We start from the raw sequence: 21,571 nt of genomic DNA on the forward strand, positions 1-21,571 counted from the left end.
CAACTGAGGCACTGTTTGGGAGAATCAAAAGTATTCAACATGGATACACAAAAGATGTTTTAAGGTATTAATGTCTAAATTATTATGAATTTCGTTTGCACTGGTTATCTGGCATGACCTCTAACACTGTAAGCACAGATCATTCATTGTTTACATTCCTAATTCTACATGAGGCAGCTGTGTGCCTTTTAAAAACTCAAAAATCAGAGATAAGAGGGAAAAATGACTCCTACATATAGGGACCTCCAAACAGCAACCTTTACAAAGTGCCAGGCAATTGACATTTGAGGGACCTTGATTTGAACTTGGAATTGCAGTGGAGTCTAATTAGATGCATGTTTAAATGAGCAATTATTGATAAACCCAAGTTGCTTATGCCCAAGGGAGGATTCACTGACTGTCTAGGCATTTCCAATTCATTTGTTAAATCTCCATCAAGTGCATTTAATTCAATTCTATTTTCAGAGAGAAATGTCATCGTGGACTGCATTTTATCATAAATGAACAGGACCTGGGAAGGCTTTCTATAATGCCTCACAACATCTGCCTAACATTTATATAATGTTTTCAAGTGTCTTTCGTTACAGCAGGTGCCCTGGATGAATACGACTGCGAGTCTCATATGTAAGCTTTGTTTATGCCCTGTCTGTCAGCTCATGGCTTATTGATGATTGCAATCTCATGCGGTTTGCTCAGATCAGGATCACCTGCTGACAGACAGCACTTCAAACTGCAGCTCCGCATGTACAAACGCCGCATTTACCATAAATAATGAAAAGGGCGACATTTTGTCAACTTGTGCTGGATTGCACTATTATATTCAAATAAAGGCAGTAAACTGGACGCTTAGGTGTGCATTACTGATGCGGAATCATCAGTAGTGTAACTATTAGGTGTTTTCTCTACAAGTATGAGCAGATTGGCATTACACTTCATGAATTACTGATATTTGACTTTATCAGTGATCCCCATTTTCTAATATGTACCAGGCCTAATGTTCTTTTCTGCTGACCAGACTTCCACTATCATGCCACAGTATATTTGCTTTGCTCAGGGATTTAAAGCCAAACATATTTATATGTTGGTGGTTGTATTAAATATACATTTATTTCATTAATAAGCCCTTTAGCCAAAAAAAAGCATTTGTTTCTTAGTGATAATTTTGTTATAGTCCCAAGACTTTGGTTACAGTACCAAGGAAACTGTCCTTGCATGTTTTGAACTTAGATTCACCAGAGATGTTTGCTCTACAGAAATGTTTTATATAGTATATAATCTATTACTCATGTTGATTAATGAGCAAGTATGATCACCTAACGCTCTGTTGGTATACTTGTTTTTAACTCTGACACATTTGTTCCTTGGGGGAGTTATCTGTTTGGAGCAGGGATACATGTGTTGAGCCATTTTGATAAATTAAAAAAAGATGACTCATATGACATAAAAATGTTCAAACGACATAGCTACTAGAGGCTCCTAAGGGGTCTTGGGAGTATACTATGGTGTTCTAAAATGATGCCGCCTTATAAGACAGACTTAAAAGTGCAACCTAGTGTATAAAGGCTAGATATCCAGTGAATAGCTGTTTACTCCCAGTGTTTCATTACTTATAAGTAACTGATCATGAGTAACCACCAGGACTAGGCCTCCTAAAAATATTATACAGGAAACTAATCAAGTTGTATGACATCACCACATCCCTGTGCATAAAGAATCATTTTGCTCTTATAAGAGCTTGCTCTCAAATTGGCCTTCTTTACTAAAACCTTCAAATAACATTCACAGCTCCAGAACACAGTGTTGCACGAGATACAACCTAGACACGTGTCATAAATAAAGTCTTATTTGAAATTCTAGCTCTTAATAGTGGCTCCTCACAACCTTGCATGATTGCCGGCACCTCCTCGTTTAATTTATGCACATCCGAAGGAGCCCTCATTAACATTCTACAGTCATTCCACACGCTGCTCGTTCGTCCAGAGAGATCATTTCAAAGGCAGATTCATCTGGAGATGAAACATTTTTATTTGGGCTACAGCTCAGGCGCGAGCTGGCCACTCAGCACACTAATCAGATTAGAATATTCATTTATTCCAGATTAAAATATGTATTAGTACAAATTGTGTGTGTCAAACTCGCAACAAAGAAGAAATGAATCACTTATATTAAAAGAAATGACAAGGGTTGTATTATATAAATTCAAGGAAAACGCAATATGATTTCTGTCTCTGATTCTTGGTACCTCTTTTCACAAATGCTAAGCAAATGCCCAGAAAATTCCCAGCAACAGCAATTCCCAGCAACCATGCTTGTATTAATTATGATTTCACTGCAAAGTTCACAGTTTGCTCAAATGCAATAAAAAGAAGATACACTTTGCCATGCTTATGAATTTATGTAGATCTTTGGTGTGTCATACAGACACTAAATTGTATACATACATGGATGCTTGTGAATCACATATGGATAAAGAAAGGCTTCTTTCTAGCTGACAGTGGCTTTGTTCTGTAATCACATTTCATGTGTTTTCCCCGAAAAGCAGCTAAAAGGATGTTGGACCATAGAGCAGTTCAACCTTTGTCAGTTAAAATTCATAGTACATTCTTTTTTTATTACACTGATTTGGTAAGCCATTTCAGATCACTTCTTTCTTGCAACATGAAAGTGACAAGCCATGAAATGAAAATGATGTCTTGAGGGGAGAGAAAAAAAAAAAAAAACACAATTTTTTTTTTTTTAAAAACCATTGAAACTGATATATTAATCGCTTCCTTCTACATCACTTTTCTCTTTTTACCAATGCTTACTGGCATAATTGGTCACCCTATTATCATATAGACTTTCTTTTATGTACATGTCTTACAGTTAATGTGTTCCAAAATGTACTACTAACTACTAACTTTCACACAAAAACAAAGAGCAGAACCAACAGTTGTGGCTGAGATGGGTGGAGATTTGCTGGGGTGGAGAGGTTCCTGTGAGGAGTTAGAGCAGACTCATCAGCAGAGGCCACAGAGTGTGGGATCGATACTCCACTAATGCAGTGCTCATTATTCCTCCGAGTCGATCCTCCTGACCTGGAGACGGACACTAAAAGACTGTTCCGGTGGCTCCAGCACCCATAAGGGGCCATGGGATGTCTCAGTCACTTCCCACACTAGAGGCAGTGGCCTGCGACAGCCTCCTAGGACATTTACTAGCAAGCACTAAAGACCACGCTACGACCAAGACTTTTTGCATGCTGCACTCCGGCATTTTGATGTTCCTAACAAGAACACAACAAATCGTTCCTCATTACACAGTAATTAACTCCCCAGCTCCACCCCCCCCACCACTCCCAAATCCGAGTCTTAAATCAACCTCCCCCACCTCCGACCCCTCCATCCTCTGCTTCCCTCCTCCTGCTGCACTCCTCTTTAATTTCCTTGCCTCCACAGGGGGTGGGGGCATAGAGATGGTGTACCGTACTCCATCATTTCCTGTCATACGTGCCAACCACCCTGCAACGTCAGCTCCGCCCTTTTCCCCCTGCCCCTCACTCGGGGTGCAGATGTGGACCTCTTAACAAGGCAACACCTGGAAGGGGGTGGGGGTCTCATGACCTGCAAAGATGGGAATGAACTTTGCAGCCCTGCCCTGCTCTGCTTAAGATGTAGTAAAAGCAGTTGTGGATGGCATTACTAGGTGCCAATCCCTATAGACCTACAAAAGTCTACAGAGGTTTTCAAAGAACTTCCACTGTTAATTGTTAAAATGAGGTTATTAATTGGACACAGAGGAAAATAACCTGTCATTTCAGATGGGGATCATTTGGTGATTGAAAGGTATCTTTAATGCAAGCCCATAGGCCAGCTATGAAGCACCCATTGGGGATTACCTACCGAGTCTGGATAGCCCTAAGGCACAAATCATAGTCTTCTAACTGAGGTTGGGGTGGGGGGTAGGGTTTCTGGCTTTGATCATAATTGACACACACCCTCTCTGATGGCCCAGATACTGTGCTCATAGGTTGGAACATGTTTTTATGAGGAACAAATAATCTTGGGAAATGCTATAAATTAAATATTGCTCTGAACTTAATGCAATGGACTATTCTCTGGTTTTACTGTTATTTGATCAGATGTTCAGGTCATTGAGATTTAGCACTGTGGGACTGACTCATCATGCTAATCAAGAGATACAGTAGGCCCCAAAAGTCCATTAATTCACTACCAAGACCTGAAGAATCTTGAATATTTTCCAGAAAAAAACTACTTTACTAGGCTTCCATTTACAAATAGCTACAAATATTTGGAAAATATTTTTAACAAAATATTCTTCAAAGCTGTAACACAAGTTTCACAGTTGATAATACTAATAAAGTCAATATTAGGTATTAGTTGATAGTTAATGTGGTGTGTCAATTAATTAATGTGGTGTGTCACTATTTGAATGAAATTTTAGAACATGAAGCAAATAAGTATGCTGAATAAGTAAGCATCTACAAAACTGAAATGCATTCTCAAAGTTACTCAGATAATAGTTGTGCTCATTTTTGTTAAAATATGAAATAATTATTCTTGGTAGTGGATTTTTGGACTGTCAAAATATTATGACTAATTAATAAAAACTATTCAATATCACCACTACAGGGTCATTTTGTTCTGTAATTTATTTATAAAACATACACTTACATTATGTGCGTTAATTATGGTAGCATTTGCCAACACTTTAGGCATCATGGAATTCTTAGTAACTAACCTGAGATAGTTTTTGTACCTATTGGCCAATTATCACTGTTCAGTAGAGAAACAATGATACTACAATTAGCATGTACCTCTTCAAATAACTCTGTTGTATACATTATAAGGTCGTATAGCCACAGCTCTAGTTCACACCTCTGACTTCTATGTGCCACAATTGTTAGCACTGCTTGGCACAAAATCACAGTGAAAATACAGTAAATATTAACGCAAAAAGGCCATTTAGGACAAAATGGTCAAACAGGTCCAAGGACACAGCACGACAGAGCTGTGAGACTGTGTTTCCGCTTGGGCTGAAGGTTGGCGAATGCCTGGCGAGATGCTGATACCACTGCTGCATTTCAAAAAGGGCTCTAAACGCTGGATGTTAATATTTCATTGAGCTTTGCCCCACAGGAGGGCTGCTCGTAGCAGGATAAAAAAAAAGTCAGTCACTGATGGGAGATTGTATTAGTGTTGTGGGCTTCAGAGGAAAGCCTTGTCTTGTTTCTCATTAATGAGGGGAACAGAGGGATGAGCAACAAAGAAATGTCTAATTATAGAGAAGAGAAAGAAAAACATGTAAACAGGCAGCCCTGTGAAGACCGCGTTTGTCAGTGAAACACTGATACAAATTAAGCAGCATCTCTGTTCATTTGAACCACCACAGAATAACCTCAAATGCAGAAAACTATGTCTGTGGACCCATGTATGATAGTGTACCATTTCATTTAACACTGCAAATTGTGAACTGTGATGTACTAGGACAAGTCCCACAGAAGCAATTAGGGACTACACATTGCACTGTCTATGGACATATTGAAATAAGCTATTTGAGCAGATGATGGGACATTTGCACCATATGCAAAACCATTAGAAAACCTAAACAGCCCATGCGACTCCCACGGCTATCAGGAAATTTGACAGAGATCCAAAATGTTTAAGACATGCAGATGTTTTCACTTTAACCAAACATCTGTTTGCACAGGCATGACTTGTGTGGAAAAACCACAATGGGCCACCAATAGCGTTTATGGCACGATATTAACTTGGTTTTATAATTACTCTAGCAATAAGCAATTTGAACACAAACTGGGCTCTGTCGTGTTGCAGCCAAGGCCTGTCATATTGAGCATGCATCAATAGGCTAGACAGTACTGAATATTTCCTAATTTCATGCGATACAGTTGTGGCAGTGGAGTCAGACGAGGAGGCAGTGAGGTGGTGCCTGTGACAACATTTTTTTGTTGATAAAGGCTTTTGCATGTTGGAAATAAGTTATATCAGCATGACAAGAAGGACTCTTGCAAATGTACTTTTTCATGCACGAACTAGATGGTATAAAGTCCAATTATAAAATTTGTGAATAGCCAAGTCACAGACCACATAGTAAGCTACCAGAATAATATTCAGCACCTTTGCTTTCATTCAATGCATTTGTACTCCTACCAACTCTACTGCTAAATTCCAAAATGCAAGCAATTACTGTCTGAAATCAGTATTCAACAAACACTACAATGATACTCCGAGGAAATGCTCTACCAGATACCTGGGCAAATGAAATGATGCCATTTGGTTGTTTGAGCAGTGAGATTATTCTTTTCATGTTACTACCAGATAGCCAAAGACAAATGCTTGGCAAGTCAATAAAAGAGAATAATTCTTCAGCAGTGTGCCCCTTCCTTGGTCCCCTCACTGAAATGGACATGTGAATGACACACATACACGAACACACTCCCACAGTTGAAAGATTGTTGCTTCCCCCATTATGTGACAAGAGCCCATCTCAGACAGAAATGATCTACCAAGTTGTCACCATGCACTCGAGTGAGCGGTCTTCCTGAAGAAAGAACAAAGGTTGATGGCTCCTACAAGGACGAGTGTCTTGCAAACAATGTCTCAAGCTGTTTGCGTTAACAGCAGTACTTCAGCTGAAACTGGCTACCTGTCCAAGGAGAATTGGGAAGACCATCCCTCCCCTAACCCATACTTTCTGATAAAACTGCCATAGGCTACCTCAAGGACCTGTCAAACAATACATCCTACACCTTTTGTAGGATTTATTTACCTCAGGTGCTGAAAACATGTCATCACCCCTTGTGGGTCTGCATATACTCATTAATTCACTGTGTGTCACCCTGTCAGAACATATTCATTATGGGATTTGCGACTATATTCTATACATTCAATACATCCACTAACTGACACTGTAGTACTACATCCAAGGTTGATGGTTGATCCCAGCAGTAAAACGGACCACCCCACTGTAAGTAGGCTTATGCAAGAGTGTCTGAGAAACTCTGGTGGTTGATGCAGAGAGGACCAAACTCCAAGACACAGAGGCCTAAATGAGGGATGTTGTTTTTCAGTCCTGTCTTTGCCTCTGCTAGCATGTTAGCGGTAACAAATCTCAGAGATCTCCATGGCTAGCTCCAGACATTCTCCCGTCTCATGACAAGCGTTGAACAGGCCGCAGTCCAAGTTGCAGTGGCAGCTCCAGTCATTGTTGTGAGCTGGCTCTAAAGGGGTCAAAAGAATCTGGCAGGAAGGGCAGGTGTGAATAGCGACACTTTCGCACGTGTCCGGTAGCATGAAGCACAGATCATAGAACCGGCAGAAGAGGCAGTTGAGCACAGCCATTGCACAGGCATCTGAATGATAGAAAAGAAGGAATTACAGGATTTGCTGGCAATAAGTAATGAGGGAATTCATTATTCATGACTTATAGATAAGCAGTTTCAGTGTGTCCTAAAGGAAAGTACTGCATGTTGGTTTGTAGCGTGAGATTTACTCAGAAATAACTTTGCTTCCCCAAATGGGCTGTGCTAAAACTTGGCTTGTCTTGATACCAACTCTGTATTTGTACTGCAAGTGCTGGATTCTGTATGACTTTTGTCTGTCTATACATATCTGTTTATGACAGAGAATGATGTGTCATATGTGCCTTAATTCACATAAGGGTCATTAAATGGTTGAGAGAAAAAGTCCCCAAGAAAAACACTTATAATAAAAACGTCCAAGGTCATTTCCACACACACAATAAAAGGTAAAAGCTTTCTTCAACACCTAACTCCTAACACCTAACTCCTAACTTCTGACTTGCAGAAAGAAAAACTCAAGGGTGCCTTAATGATCTGGTGTCTGTCAGTACCTCTTGTTTATAACATTTTAAAAGCCTCCAGTCTCTCCCATGGCATTTCTTTATACATGCATAATTTAAAGAATCACCTTTCCCTCCATATCCCTCCCTATGAGAAAGGAACTCTGGGAGCTGTTTGGAGAGCTAATCAATTACTATGCATGTTTATTAGTGATTTTTTCCTTTTTTCATTAAAGGGTCATCTTTATGGATTTCAATAGCTTTTTTGCAATAGAAGAGTAGATTAAATCAACTATTAAATTAGAATTAGATAAATTATTAAATCAAATATATTAAGTTAAATACATTTATTTTGATGACTGATGGATCAATCAACATAGTGTCTCGTATACTAATGTTTTTGACAGAGTACATTTTTGAACTTTACCCATATTGACATGAAATATCACAACTGTACACAACTGTCCAGTGCTTTCGGAATGCATACTCTGCATTTTCAGTTTTGTTACTCTAATCTGGAAAAAACTATATCTCTGTGTCTCTATTTAAAAAAAATTTTTAAAAAATCAACAGCATGTTACTCACCTTCAACATCCTGAGAGAGTGTCAGTGAGTTTTTGGAGTCAGTACTGCGAGTCAGTGAGTCAGTGCTGCACTGATCCACAGAGTATAAGGAGTAGGTGGATCCAGGGGGTCCCACATCTCCTTTATTCTCCCCAGAATCAAGATCAGGCCTTCTTTGCTGAGTGCGTCCTGGAGCCATTTTAGTCACCTTCTCACCATGCGATTCTGGAAACACACAACAGATATGATGTTGAACATAGTACATATTTCAATTACATCAAAGCTTTGTTACATTACTAATTGTTTCCCCCCATCACAGAAAATGGCCACATAGAGGGCAAACATAAAGGTATTCACATCATAGGCCTATATGGCAAAGTAGCTAATATGAAGCACAATGACATTTGTGTCTGCAACAAAACAATTTCATAATATTTGGAGGGGAAAAAAAGTATTCTAAAATATCTAACGGGAAAGTCTTCAGACAAAGTTTCTCGAAACATTGCCTCAAGCAAATGTTTTGTCCACAAGCAAATGTTTTTAAAAAACAAGGTGGCCAAATCCAAGATGAAATATATTCCCACTCACCCACTGGCCTCAAAGCCTAGAAATCATTCAATAATGAATCTGCCTTTCATGGACAGATCAGAATGCAAACTATTAATGAATTATGGCCTTGACTGAGCTAGCCTGTTTGTTTTTCTCCCACCTATCCCAAATGAATTATTCACTGTTCTTTTTCTCTTTTATTTAACATTTAATGTCTTATGATTAATTAACACACAGGACATATTTCCCATACAGGAATCTGCATTGTTAGTTCAAAATAAAAGAGAAAGGGAGAAAGATGAATGAAAATGGCTTTGGGCTGTATTGGCTTATTTTACCCCCTTAAACTGAATAATTAAAAAAAGTGCGTAAAAAGTCGTCGGCTCAGAAAGTTCTGAGGCATGTATTTGTGAACATGCACATATTGTGCATTTGCAGACTTGGAATCTATCAAATGTGCGTAAACATTAGAGGAAATGACATAATATACAGCCACATGGTTCAGCATCAGTCTCGGAGGTATAACTAGTTAACCAATTGGTATCAGTACGCAGTTACCTACAGTATACTGAGGGTAAAAGAAAATGCAAGAGGATTTGTTGTTCATTAGCACAATGTGTTTTTGAGAGTTTTGTTTGGAGAACTAATTATACACATTAAAAGTGATGGATTGTAAGGACTAAAAATGAAACATATCATTGTCACATTCTCTTTGGTAAAGCGATAGTTCAGAGTTCAAAATAACTTTGCTAGCTTGATAGTAATTTACAAAGAAGCACCGCTGACACTAGATTTAAAATATGTTTAAAACTAAAGCGTTGCTTTTGTATTCGTGCAGAAGCCTTGGAGCAGATTATACAGTGTATCAAACAGACTAACTTACCATCTGGAACCAAAAAGGTTCTCTCTTCAGTTTCAGTGAAGTCATTTTCCTTTACCTCATCACTTCTTGATTTTTTTGCCGCCATCTGCCTCAGAATAAACAATTTTCAAAAGCCACTAAAAATGTACTGATGTGGTGCTTACCAAAACTCTCTAGAGCTTACCATTAAACTACTTGAAGATTAATATGAAGACGTCACATCCAAGATATCAGTTTCACACAATTGACAAGATCTTGCGTTGCGCGCGACGATGAATCATACCAAGTTTTCCACAGTCACGGCGTCTCAGTATATGTCGGGAAATTACAGCACTGATACTACTCGGGATTCCAAGTCTCCTAGGAAGAGAAAAATATAATGGATTCGTCGGTTTGAAACTGGTCAAATGATATAACAACAACGAACAGAAGGGGCATGATCTGAACGGCACTTGGCAAACAAACCAGGTGCCCTCATCAGATTTGATGGAGATGTATGTTCGACACACCCCGCTTTTCCGATGACGTCTTTAGTATTTTACCCACAGATTAGACAGCAGCATGACCTTTTATACCACGTTCTTACTGTCTGTCAGTATGTAGGCTATTGGAGTGCCCACACGTGTAGTATAGCACGTTGAATCCCAAAGTGCCCTCAGTGGACATATCTCCGTGTCAAGTAGTAGTACGTTACATGCTGCTGTGCTTCTCGGAACCCACGCCAGATTTCTGTTATGAACAGCCTGTGTAAAACTTTCATCTTATATAAAACAGAGTTTTTCATGAGAATCTAAATGTCTGCACAGACATAGAAATGTTTGGTCCTGCAAGCATAAAATTACCTTCAGCCTAATGGCAAAATGATTTTGTTTACTAAATAGCCTACAAATCATTACATGAACAGCAACGGCATGCACTGAATATCAAAAGCTAACCAACAAGAAGAGACTGATACTAAGCTGTATTCAAATTTCTCTCAGTTTACAAGCCTGCCAATTTACTCTAATTAGTCTGCACATTAGTGTTGCATTTTAAGGATGCCCTGCTGGGTTTGCATATGCTTAGAGAACAAGAGGCTGTTTAATTGAAAAATTAAGACATGAGTGTGTTTGTCGGAGCAGGGCGCAGATGCATTGTTCAAAGGGAAGTGCTTTGTAAATATGAATGCCGAGCAGCACTATAAGAGCATTACAGGGTTTTATTCAATAGGAAATCTATCAGATTAGACCTATTAGGTCAAACCGAATGTGCCTAGAATTGCATTAGTGGGAGGGTTTTGAGAGCATTTCCGAGTGTTATGCTTGTAAAACACATCCCATCCTGAAACAGCATGTCCAAATCCTCCATCGGTCTAAAGTATAAACACACCTCATGTCAAAATCATGCCTTACATTATCTGAATGTTTACACTTTATGGCATTTGACTATAAACAATGATGTGAGATGTTTTCATCTGAAGTTGTACATTATGAACTGACTGTTCCAACTTTGATTTTGTTGTGAGGATCGTCTTCAAAATGATCCGCCATGTGTAATGATAGTTCTATGTATTCCAGTGACATACTAAACTAGCATTTTTTTTCCTGATCCTGGTTTCCTGATTTTTTCTGTTCACCCTGTTATTGTGTGAAGCCACAGGTAGGTTTCAGCAGTCACAGCAATCACACACAAGGAAAGTGAAGCCTCAAGTAAAGTTTCAAGTCATTATGGTCAGGCATCAAATTAAGTATCAAGTCCCATTTCTCCAGTTTTGAATCCCGAATTCTCCCCAGGACATTAATTAGCCTGTGTTTTTAAAAAAATTAAAATAAAAAAAACATTGCTTATCAGTCTTCAGTCTTGGTCTTCTATTCATTGTACAGACAGTGAATAACATTCTTTCTGAAGTATATCAGTAATCAAAGGTATGTATGTCTCTGAGTCACGACAGGGACAACTGTACAACAGTTATTGTGTATGCATTTGTGTGGGAGTGTTGGTCATATCTCAAGTTGCTACTCAAGCCAAACTTGTGTTCCAGTAGTATGATGTATTTCTACTGGATGTCTGTTCATTTTTTTATCCTGCTACTGACCTTCATGGCGATTCTATCATTAACTGGATGCATATCTACATATTTTGGCAGTGTGTGAGTGTGTGAGTGTGAGTGTGTATGCTCGCGTGCTTGTGAGTATGTGTGTGGGTGTGTGCTTATTATAGATCTGTGCCAAGATTCCTGCTTCACAGAACACAGCAGTGGCTTACAATGGATATCTTAGATAGACTTATGACATTCTCATTCACCTTGAGACAATGGCAGAGATAAAATATTCTTGCATAGTGCTTCCATGGTGTCATATTCCAAATTCAGATTCTAATTAATTACATAGCAATTGGATTCCTCTGCCTCTAAATGATTTATAGTTTAACCTAACTCTTTAGCTTGCAGTAATGAAATATGTTGTGTGTAATGACAAAAATGGATTAATTCATTTGTATAAAAGAGGGATGAAAATCAAGCAACAGTAATTGAGTCACAGTTATGCTCTTTACCACAATACTGCAAGTGATAGCCATTAATATTTTTATTATAAATGAATATATTTCTTGGATTTGGACAAAGCCAGTTCTTTACTTATTGTACATAGGTGATGAACAAAAGTTTTGGGCACTAGTTTGGTACCACTGAATGGAGGTAAAAGATAAAGATAAATTCATATAAACTCATGTTCAGTGCATCTTATAGCAGTCAGTGAGACTTTAAACTGAATGAAGAGAGAACAAGGTAGGACAAACAAAAACAAGCACATAAAAAAAACAAGTAAATAAAAGTGCCAGACAGAAGGAAACATGCTGAGTTTGGCATATTTGGTTTGACACTCCCATCGCCCATCAGGAGCCATCTGTACTTTGTGTGCCCGTAACTGAGACCCCCACATCCTCTGTGTCAGGATTCCAGTCAGTCTCATTCATTTGTCATCTACAGAATTCTGCTTCAGTTTAGCTCATCTGTGTTATTCGGTTTTCTATGCTGCTTTAACTATGCGCATACAAGGACACCCATCTGATCTCTATACCACCATGGAAGTCGGCAACTCAAGATGACACTTTGAATGAAAAAGAAATCATATTCACAATGAAAATGTGAATATGAAAAATGTCATATTGACAATGAAAATAGATATCAACATTTCCAATTAAGACTGCAGATAAATTAATTTACAATAGAAAAGAATATCACAGAAATATGAGAAAAGAGGGAATTTGATTTGAAGGAAGCTTAACAGTATATGAGTAAACTCTGTAGGGGATTCTTTATATAGCAAAGAAAGTGCAGGTTTCCTAAGGCGATCTCCCCACTTGGGACTTCCCAAGATAATCCAAGGGGGCTTTGGAAAACCCTGGAAGTTATTCAACCCCCTAAATTACTAAATAGATTTTTTTTCTATTAACTCTGATTTGCTTTTGTTCATTTCTCACCAGCCTTTTATTGGTTTCAGGCAGTCCATTTGACTATATTCTTTATTTAATTAGCTGTCAATGTCAGAATGATCACACTTGATGAATATTTTTGAATTCCTGATCTTCCTGACAATGGCAATATTATTTTGGCCATAAGACAGAGAAGAAGCACAAATCCGAGTCTCTACAGTGATCTATATAGACCTGTTTGGCATCTGGGTTTGCTGTGGCCTTTATGTCTTGCAACAGACATTTTATAGTTTACTTAAAATTCCACATAAAGTACAATACTACCTTTGGTTATTAATTCCTTGATGCAATAATTAATCCATCCATTTATTCTTCATTGTATTTATTTATTTATATTATACATTATTTATATTATAGTGTCAAAATAGTAATTGGAAAAAAAACAGGCTTGACAGAATGATCCTAGTGGCTAAACATCCTAAATGGACCTTTTGTTCTATATGCAGGAAAAAAAAAAAAGTGGTTTAAAGTGACTAATTGCTGGTGGTTTTTAAAAGAGAAAAAAGCTTTTTACCATTAGTGCAATTATGATATGACATCAGACATTCTCGGTAAAGTATAGTCTTGTTGTTATTGCGCAAGACAGATTATGATTGGGTTTAAGCTAAAGCACATTACAAGTCATGCCTTAAGTAGTCCCCAGGAAAGGAACACTCCTAGATGGTGACATGTGGATAATAAGGCCTTTGATTCATATATACTTTAAGAGTCAAGGGTAACACAATGCTAGCCCTGTATTTCCATGTATCTGGCCTTGTTAGTAAGAATCTCTTTTGTCCTAGATTTCTAAGATCTAGTCTCTCCAAGCACCAACGCTGGAGGCTCATCTACATTCCCACACTGTATTTTGTACATTGTCAATTTATCTTTCTCATTACCATCATTAATAAGGCCTTTTATACCTCTCATTACAAGGTTAATTGGGACAAATTCAAAACCTATTCCTCTACCCTACCTTTTAGATTTGGTATCTCTCAACTACTTCTCTTTCAAGGTAGCTTACAGCAGCTGCAGCTCAGTGTTGAAACATCACCATTGCTGAGGTTCCATAACAGTTTTGCTTTGTACTGTGTTCCCAATTGGGTTCAGGTTTCACTTCTGACTGCTACCCTAGGCTTTAATTTTAATGCCTAACTTGTTCACTGAGTGATTATAATAGTAAAGTGTGATCACTGGCTGGCAGTTTTATCCAATGTATGTCATATTTATGTATTCCTGCTTGTAGGTATGTAGGTATTTTCCTATTATTTATATACAGTATTTAGCTCTTTGATATTTGCTGACAAGGAGATTTGTAACCAAATTACTAGATAATCAAAATAATACCTTTAGATGCCCCCAACTTGATAACTGCTGTTTGACAGTTACCATGTGAATAAGAAAAACAAATGTCCCTGTATCTGCTCATTACCAGTTGCAGTATAATCCACACAGTGTGCATTAAAGCCACATCCTTTATGAACCTCTTTTGCCATCCCAAACTTAGTTATCTCCACTAAATATTGACTTTTTAGGATCTGATTATTAAGCAATTTCCACCCAACTTCAAATTGCCCACTGAACAATTATTTCGAGGACGTTCCTAGACCCTGCGGACACCAAGGGTCTTGAAACTGATTATGCAGGAAGATAATTGCTATGAAGATTTCAAAAAGGCTGAAAATGAGTTTGACAAACCCAAAAGTTCTTAACTGCTGGTCTGTGCCGAAGAATACATTTGCTGACGATGCCGCCTATGAGTTTGAGGGCAAAGCATTCCCCATGAGCTCAGGTAGGTGAGAAGTATCACCATCTTTATTATCAGAGCTAATGGCATTCCAGATCTTTCAATTACTCGAAATGAGATGAACAAATTAATTAATAGTTCTTCTGATACAAATTTGCCTCCTTCAGCAAATGTGTTCCTTAGAAGGACGTGAGGGTAAATCTAGATATAGTCTGATACAGATTTCCCTCATTTTGTGTGAATATGGACTGTTGGGTTAATTTCTCATGTTAACATAGTGTTTTCTGGATGGGTAAAACAGTGTTGTAGCTGATTGCTTATGTGCCCGATGGTATCTACTTCGATAATTGCAGGCATAATGTTTTGTGTAAATAAGGATGCAATGATACTTTATGCTACTGGAGGGGAATTTTTACTCTCTGTTTTTCCCCCATTGGAGTTAAATACTCTCGGAAATAAATAACCCGGAAGCCGAGCTTTTCACGTTGTATAATTTTCCCATAAATGTGGAACATTTCAGCATGGAAAGGCGGTATTACATGTCAATGAATGCTCCCGGAGACAGTGACATCACTTCCCAGAACAAAAGATGGAGGAAGAGGAAGGGTTGCAGAGGGAGCATTGCCGGCCCCATCTCTTTCCCTGCTTGGGTCACAGACGATGCCACCGTGCAAGCGTTCGCATGACTGACAAAAGCCACAAGACAAATGGACCTCTCCACCACAGACCTCATGAAGACTTGAATCAGTGTTGGAGGGAGAGAGAAAAAAAAAAAAAGTTATCAAATTGCGGTCATAATCTCATAAAATATGTGTTGGAAAATTATCTGCTGTTCGATTAACACATAACACGGGTGTCATATCTGTAATAAAGCTCTGATCAATAAAACAATAACCATGTTGTTAAAAGCAGGCACTGAAAGGTGTGGCTGCCTGCGTGTTTCGGGGGTGAGCAACCCTTTTAATATAAACGGATTTCATCTTTCCACTGTGTCACCTAAATCACCACAATGTTTGTGTATACAATTATAATACGATAATAAATTGTAGGAATGGATGGATTACGGACGCACTCTTCGACCCCATCTGTCAGGCATCGTCGCAGTCTCAAAAAATGCATGTCTAACAATCTGTTGATTACACTCTGTCAAGAGGCGAAACTGGGGCTAAACTAGGAGAATGAGTCTTGCACAAAGCATCATTTTAACCCATTGCAATGCTTAAATCGATAAGGCTCCAACGTTAATGACTGCGATTAATGAGAGTGTTTAAATCTTTATCTGAAGAAGCGATCATACCCATTCGTGGTTTAATGAAGGGTTTGTTACTTCATCACCCAGGCTCACGCTCGACATTTTCTCTTATTAATTGGGCCTTTGTCTTTGAAAAGTACCCAGCTCATTGATTCTGAAGTGTATCAAATGCTAGGCGCCGCACCAAGCCAGGATATTGCCACTATATGTAAGGAGCATTGCATTTTCATCGCATGAACGGTCTTTTTCTTTGCCTACATGGTGTAGTGCTTACACATTGGCATTAGTGTAACCTCGCTACGAAAGGTGGGGGGTGGAGGCGACCAACTGCTCACACATCATTATACAAGCACAACCGATCTTCTCCACACTGGAGCAGGTATATCGGTGTAAGCCATCCCTGTAATTCTTTACAATCATATACTGCTCAATAGTGTAATAACAGTGCTTTGCTTAGACACTTGTATAACTACAAGGCACAGTATAGGCATATAGGATTCTGGAAGACTGAACTATTTAGTTTTGAAATTGACAGCAAATGTCTAGTGGGAAATCTAAGAATACGCAACTGGAAAGTGACAGACTCTTTGGAGATCATAGTCTATCAAAAGAGGTACAATAGTTAAAACTTTGTGGTCGGTCGGTCAGTTTACTTATCTTTATCTGTCATTATCCACATTTCTGATCAAATCTAATACAAACAGCACTGGTATCTGGATCATTATGTGTCAAAATCAGTTATGAGTGCGAATTCTGAATCTTTAACATTTAACATTTACGTAAAGAACAATACCCTTTTTGATGTATGACCATATAATGTGATCAAATGAGCAATGAAAGAAACAAAAATGCCACTTTTACTACTGAAGCGCACTGGAACAATTTTCATGTCACATTAAATTCCAACCAAATAATAATGTATTTACTATCTATGTGTATTTATATGAAATCACTTGGAAGGAAAGTCATTCATTCAAAAAATTACTTTTGCCAGGGACATATTCATTTGACTGAATTAACTGTGCGACAATTAAAGGGGGAATATTTGGCAACAATTATGGTAATCATTGTCACTGGAGGTGGAAATTTCATAAGGACAGTTAATTAATAGCAGTGCTGCCCCACCAATGAAACCATGGCTGCATTTCATTTGTGCCAGGGCAGGATTTCATTTCAAATTATCAGGCAAATTATCCACCGCATGAATAAACTAGAAGATATGCTAGTCTTTATACATTTCATGACACTTGACAAATCACATCATAATATGGCCATCATATTATTGCCAATTCATGTTGGTTTGCATTCATGTTGTTTAAAAATATATTTTTACAGTCATTTTTTTTAATTTACTTAGTCAAATGAAAAATAATACAGAATAAAGATTTTAATTTGCCTTAATTCTAATGCCATTCCTTAACAAGATCAATATCTTGATATCATTTACTTTCTTACCATGTCCATCTATTTGAAACCCATCTGTCACATGTATGCACATGCTCACTATATGTCACATTTATGCACATGCTCACTTCATGCTGGTCACTACCAGTGCGTTTGATGTGCTCATAGAGAAGATTAAACAGATTGGCAGTCTTAGCAAGCAGATCAAGTCACACACTGAGCTCTAAATGTAGTTATTGGTCAATAATTCAATGTGTGAGGTCTATTGTCCAATTATACGCATTATCAGTGGAGGCCTCCTCTCTCGTTAACGACCCAAGTAAAGCAGCAATTAAAACGATTCACTAGTGTGGGCACTAAATGATCTCTCTCCTTTCCGTGCATGATCTGTGCCTAGCAAAGCATTAAAATTAAGCAGGCCCACGAAAATGCCTCCAGACACCGGATAACAAAATTTCATAACATGTACAATAGCTCGCAGTCCATGGGAATGAGCCTGTTTGGTGAGGAATCCAGTCTGGTTGTTAAAATAGATTCATGAAGGTATCTTTGGCCAGTTGAATATAGGTGTATGAGAAAACTCAAGTCAAATAGATACACTCTGCACTGTTAAGAACGTAAGTGGTCTAAAAATGCATACTTCAGTTATTGTTAAGTAAGAGCTTAATTAAGGAAATTGGGATGAGCAATGATCTCAGATATACTGACATATATTCTCTCCAAGAATCCTTGAAAATATACATTTAAGAGTAAGTAGTCACAAGCCATTTTTGTGTAGATTGGTAGGGTAATAGAATAATTGGTAGGGTTTTAGGACTAACAATATACTAACAATTGCTCAGGGGTTTTTGTTGGTGGGGGAGTTGTAATGATCTATAGCTTTGCTAACCCTCAGTAGCTGTGTTTTTCTACATATGCCAGTTGTTTGCATTGGACTATGTTTCCTAAATGTCTTTAGATTTTCACAGTATAATGATCTACATAGTAACATAGAAAAAACAACATCACTTTGAATGCAATTTGTTGCCTGTTTAAAATAGTGAGAGCTTGTGAGATTCACTCAGTTGAATGGAAATGTGGAGAAATAATTGTTAGATAGTGCAAGGATAGACCGCACTCTTGTAGAGCTGACATGCTGTGCGCTTTGTGTCAGTCTCCATGACACATCACTGCTTTATAAAGCTGGGCCAAGTTTTGTGTTGATGACCACTGTGTTGACAGCTCGTGCATTCGCCAGTGGTAGCTAACCTCTTAGAATTTAACATAACAAAACCATGGAAATGTAGTCAGAAAAAATAGATAACACAAGCCACTTCTTAACTAATGTTTGTTAAATATTTTCAAGCTTACCTTTAATTTTTAACACCATCTATCCATTGACAATTTGATTATTCATGAATTTAAAAAATAATAACATTCGGCAGGCAGTTGGGACAGCCTATGATTGGTGTGCAACTCACAGCTCCGCTAAGCTCTTTTCTTTAGCTCCACTACTGAACTGCCAAAGGCTGATGGCCCAAAAGCACTGGAAGCCTCTCTGTGAAGTGATCCGTTCAGACTGCACAGAGGAAGGGACATCACTTTATAGACTTCCCAGTGGGTCACTACTTTCTCTGACAGATGACCCGCTGACTTAGGTCAGTGGCAATGACACAAAAGGGCGAACATAAGCGCTTGTTTAAAAATGTAGAATCGGTCAGTTGTTGCCTTCCTTCAGTTTATACTCTTAGTATGCCTTTGCTTTGAACCTATTCAAATCTTCTGTCAGCCTTTGGATAAGCAATTCCTAATGTGGTTTCAAACAAGCGCCAGTCTAAAAGGCATGAAAATGATGATTTCACTGGAACGTCACTATGCTGCTCAGATTATAGTTACTGTGGATTCCTTCTGCTTTTCAGTGAATCTGAAAACAACTGCCTACCCAAGACAATGCAACATTTTGAGAGTCTTACTTTGCCAAATTATAGCAGAACTGTAGCCTGTGAAGCCACTCTGCTAAAAACATTTCTTTACTTTTCTTTTTAACACAGTAGAAAAGACATACTATCAAATACAACAAAAATACTTTGACTTAGGTTAAACTTTCTGTTGACACTTTATAATCTTTCGCCATTATGAGTGTATGGAAACAATTCTCTCAAAGAAAACAATGTTAAGTCCTCAACCCATGCAACTTTTGAACAACAACAAAAAAAAATCAGATTCTGTCACAAAGCTAAGTGGCTTGGGCCAAGGATTTTCCATAACCTTTTTTCTGAGCCTCAGACCTGGGGGTGAATTCATAAAAGCGCATGCTGTTGAACAATTTGTCTTTTGACAGGAGAGACCAGAGCTGCCACCGGAGGCTACTCAGTGGTGAGTGGCACTGCCCAGGCCTGGGGCTTTACCTGCGGGGCAGGTGGCAGGGAGAGGGCGTGGAGGGGAGGTGAGGGCTAGCCAGCCAGGTACCTCCCACACAAGCCCAGGCTGCTGCAGCAGACGGGGCTCCCAAGAGTGAGGGGTGCGAGGGAGGGATCGGGCTGCCATCTGGCCCCGGACAGGGAATTGGGGTGGCGTGTTTTTTGGGGGGGTTGGGGGCTGAGAGCAGTGTCAGAGGAGAGCGGTCAGGGCTGCTCGTGAACAGATGTTCCGGCATGTGCATGCTCCACAACCAGCCTCTAGAGGGGCTGCGTGTCCATCAGCGGCTGGAGAGCGCCACGGCTCTGACCTTGAGCCAGACAAGACATCGATGTCTGGCTGTTTTGCTAAGAAAAAAACACACACTTAGGGCTCTTGGAGGGTTCTTACCTGGTTGGTATTAAATTTTGTGTAAGGGTGGTGGGCATAAGACCAAGTCACAATTCCTAAATGGCAGTAAACAGATTACTAAATGACAGTAAGTTTTAATAGACTACCTGAGATGTCTACATTTCAAAACTTGATTTCCATTGCTTTAGTTCACCTTATAGCCTTTTAGATGAAGAGCAGAATAAAACTTAAGCACCTTTTTAATGCTAGAACATCCCTTCTCTCCATCCCCCAAGAACTCACTAATCAATAAGTGTTTAATCAGTCAATTATATGCCATTAATTTCACACCCTGCAGGTATTATCATCTCCGTGAAAATACACGCTATAGGAAATTTATCTATTGGAAAATGTCAAGGTAGACAATTAAGTTCTCAAGTGGGATGTAAAAATCGACATCACGTCCGTCGGAGAACTTAAGGAAGAGCACGTGAAATCCAAGGACTTACGTTTTATTATCTGGCTAGCTGTAGCTGTCTTACAGGACTGAGTCTACGCTCAGAGCAGAGTGGACAGTTTGGCTAGCATTTTCGTCAGTGTCAAAGTCATCTTTCCAGTAAAGGTTGGAAGATACAGACACAGCAACAAAACAACACAGACATCCCTTCTCTCTTCGTGAGAATTAGTTCATACCGAAACTGATGTAACAATAGGATTTGCTTAGAATAATAAACTATTCCGTCACTCATCGCCTTTTTTAATGACATTCCCGTTATGATGTTGTGCAGTATAGACTATTGACAGAGAATACACTCGGCGTAGTTCAATCTTTTTATCCTCCGCAGCTGTGCTATTTATTCAACAAATGTGTCTCCTTTTCTTGCTGACAACAGTCATATTTGTAAGAATGAGCCAAGCGCTTCAAAATAATGTTTATCGCTGTATATAGTGGTGGATTATGTTTTATTTATGCCTCGTGACGAGAGAAAACAGGTGTCGAATTGATGTTTGCCTAATAGGCTGCAAAATAAGGAATTTCGACATGACAGCGAAGTTCGCTGGCGGCCGAGAAGATTGAAATTCCGGGTGTCAATATTTGAATTGCACGGGGAACTGTTGCAGTGAATATATCTGCGCGCAGTTGAGTTCCCCGGTCTATAAAAACTAACATCTGTTGAAGCATACATTAAGTTTT

At 38.8% G+C, this 21,571-nt stretch overlaps 1 protein-coding gene across 1 annotated transcript; it reads right to left on the reverse strand.

Moving 5' to 3' along the window:
• Positions 1–7,115: 7,115 nt before the first annotated feature.
• mdfic2 (MyoD family inhibitor domain containing 2) lies at positions 7,116–8,584 on the reverse strand. The gene is made up of 2 exons (XM_026999644.2): positions 8,407–8,584; positions 7,116–7,372 (listed from the first exon to the last, which is right to left on the reverse strand). The coding sequence occupies exons 1-2, from the start codon at positions 8,582–8,584 to the stop codon at positions 7,116–7,118; spliced, it is 435 nt and encodes a 144-aa protein (XP_026855445.2).
• Between the last annotated feature and the right edge of the window lie 12,987 nt (positions 8,585–21,571).

This window comes from Electrophorus electricus, chromosome 3 (genome assembly GCF_013358815.1).
Source record: "Electrophorus electricus isolate fEleEle1 chromosome 3, fEleEle1.pri, whole genome shotgun sequence".
Lineage (NCBI taxonomy): Eukaryota > Metazoa > Chordata > Actinopteri > Gymnotiformes > Gymnotidae > Electrophorus > Electrophorus electricus.

What these genes read in the sequence shown, in the direction of transcription:
- mdfic2 (XM_026999644.2), bottom strand. Translation starts at nt 8,584, where the DNA reads ATGGCTCCAGGACGCACTCAGCAAAGAAGGCCTGATCTTGATTCTGGG. An exon ending in ACTCTCTCAGGATGTTGAAG is followed by an intron (nt 7,373 to 8,406) that starts GTGAGTAACATG and finishes TCTATCATTCAG; the next exon opens with ATGCCTGTGCAATGGCTGTG.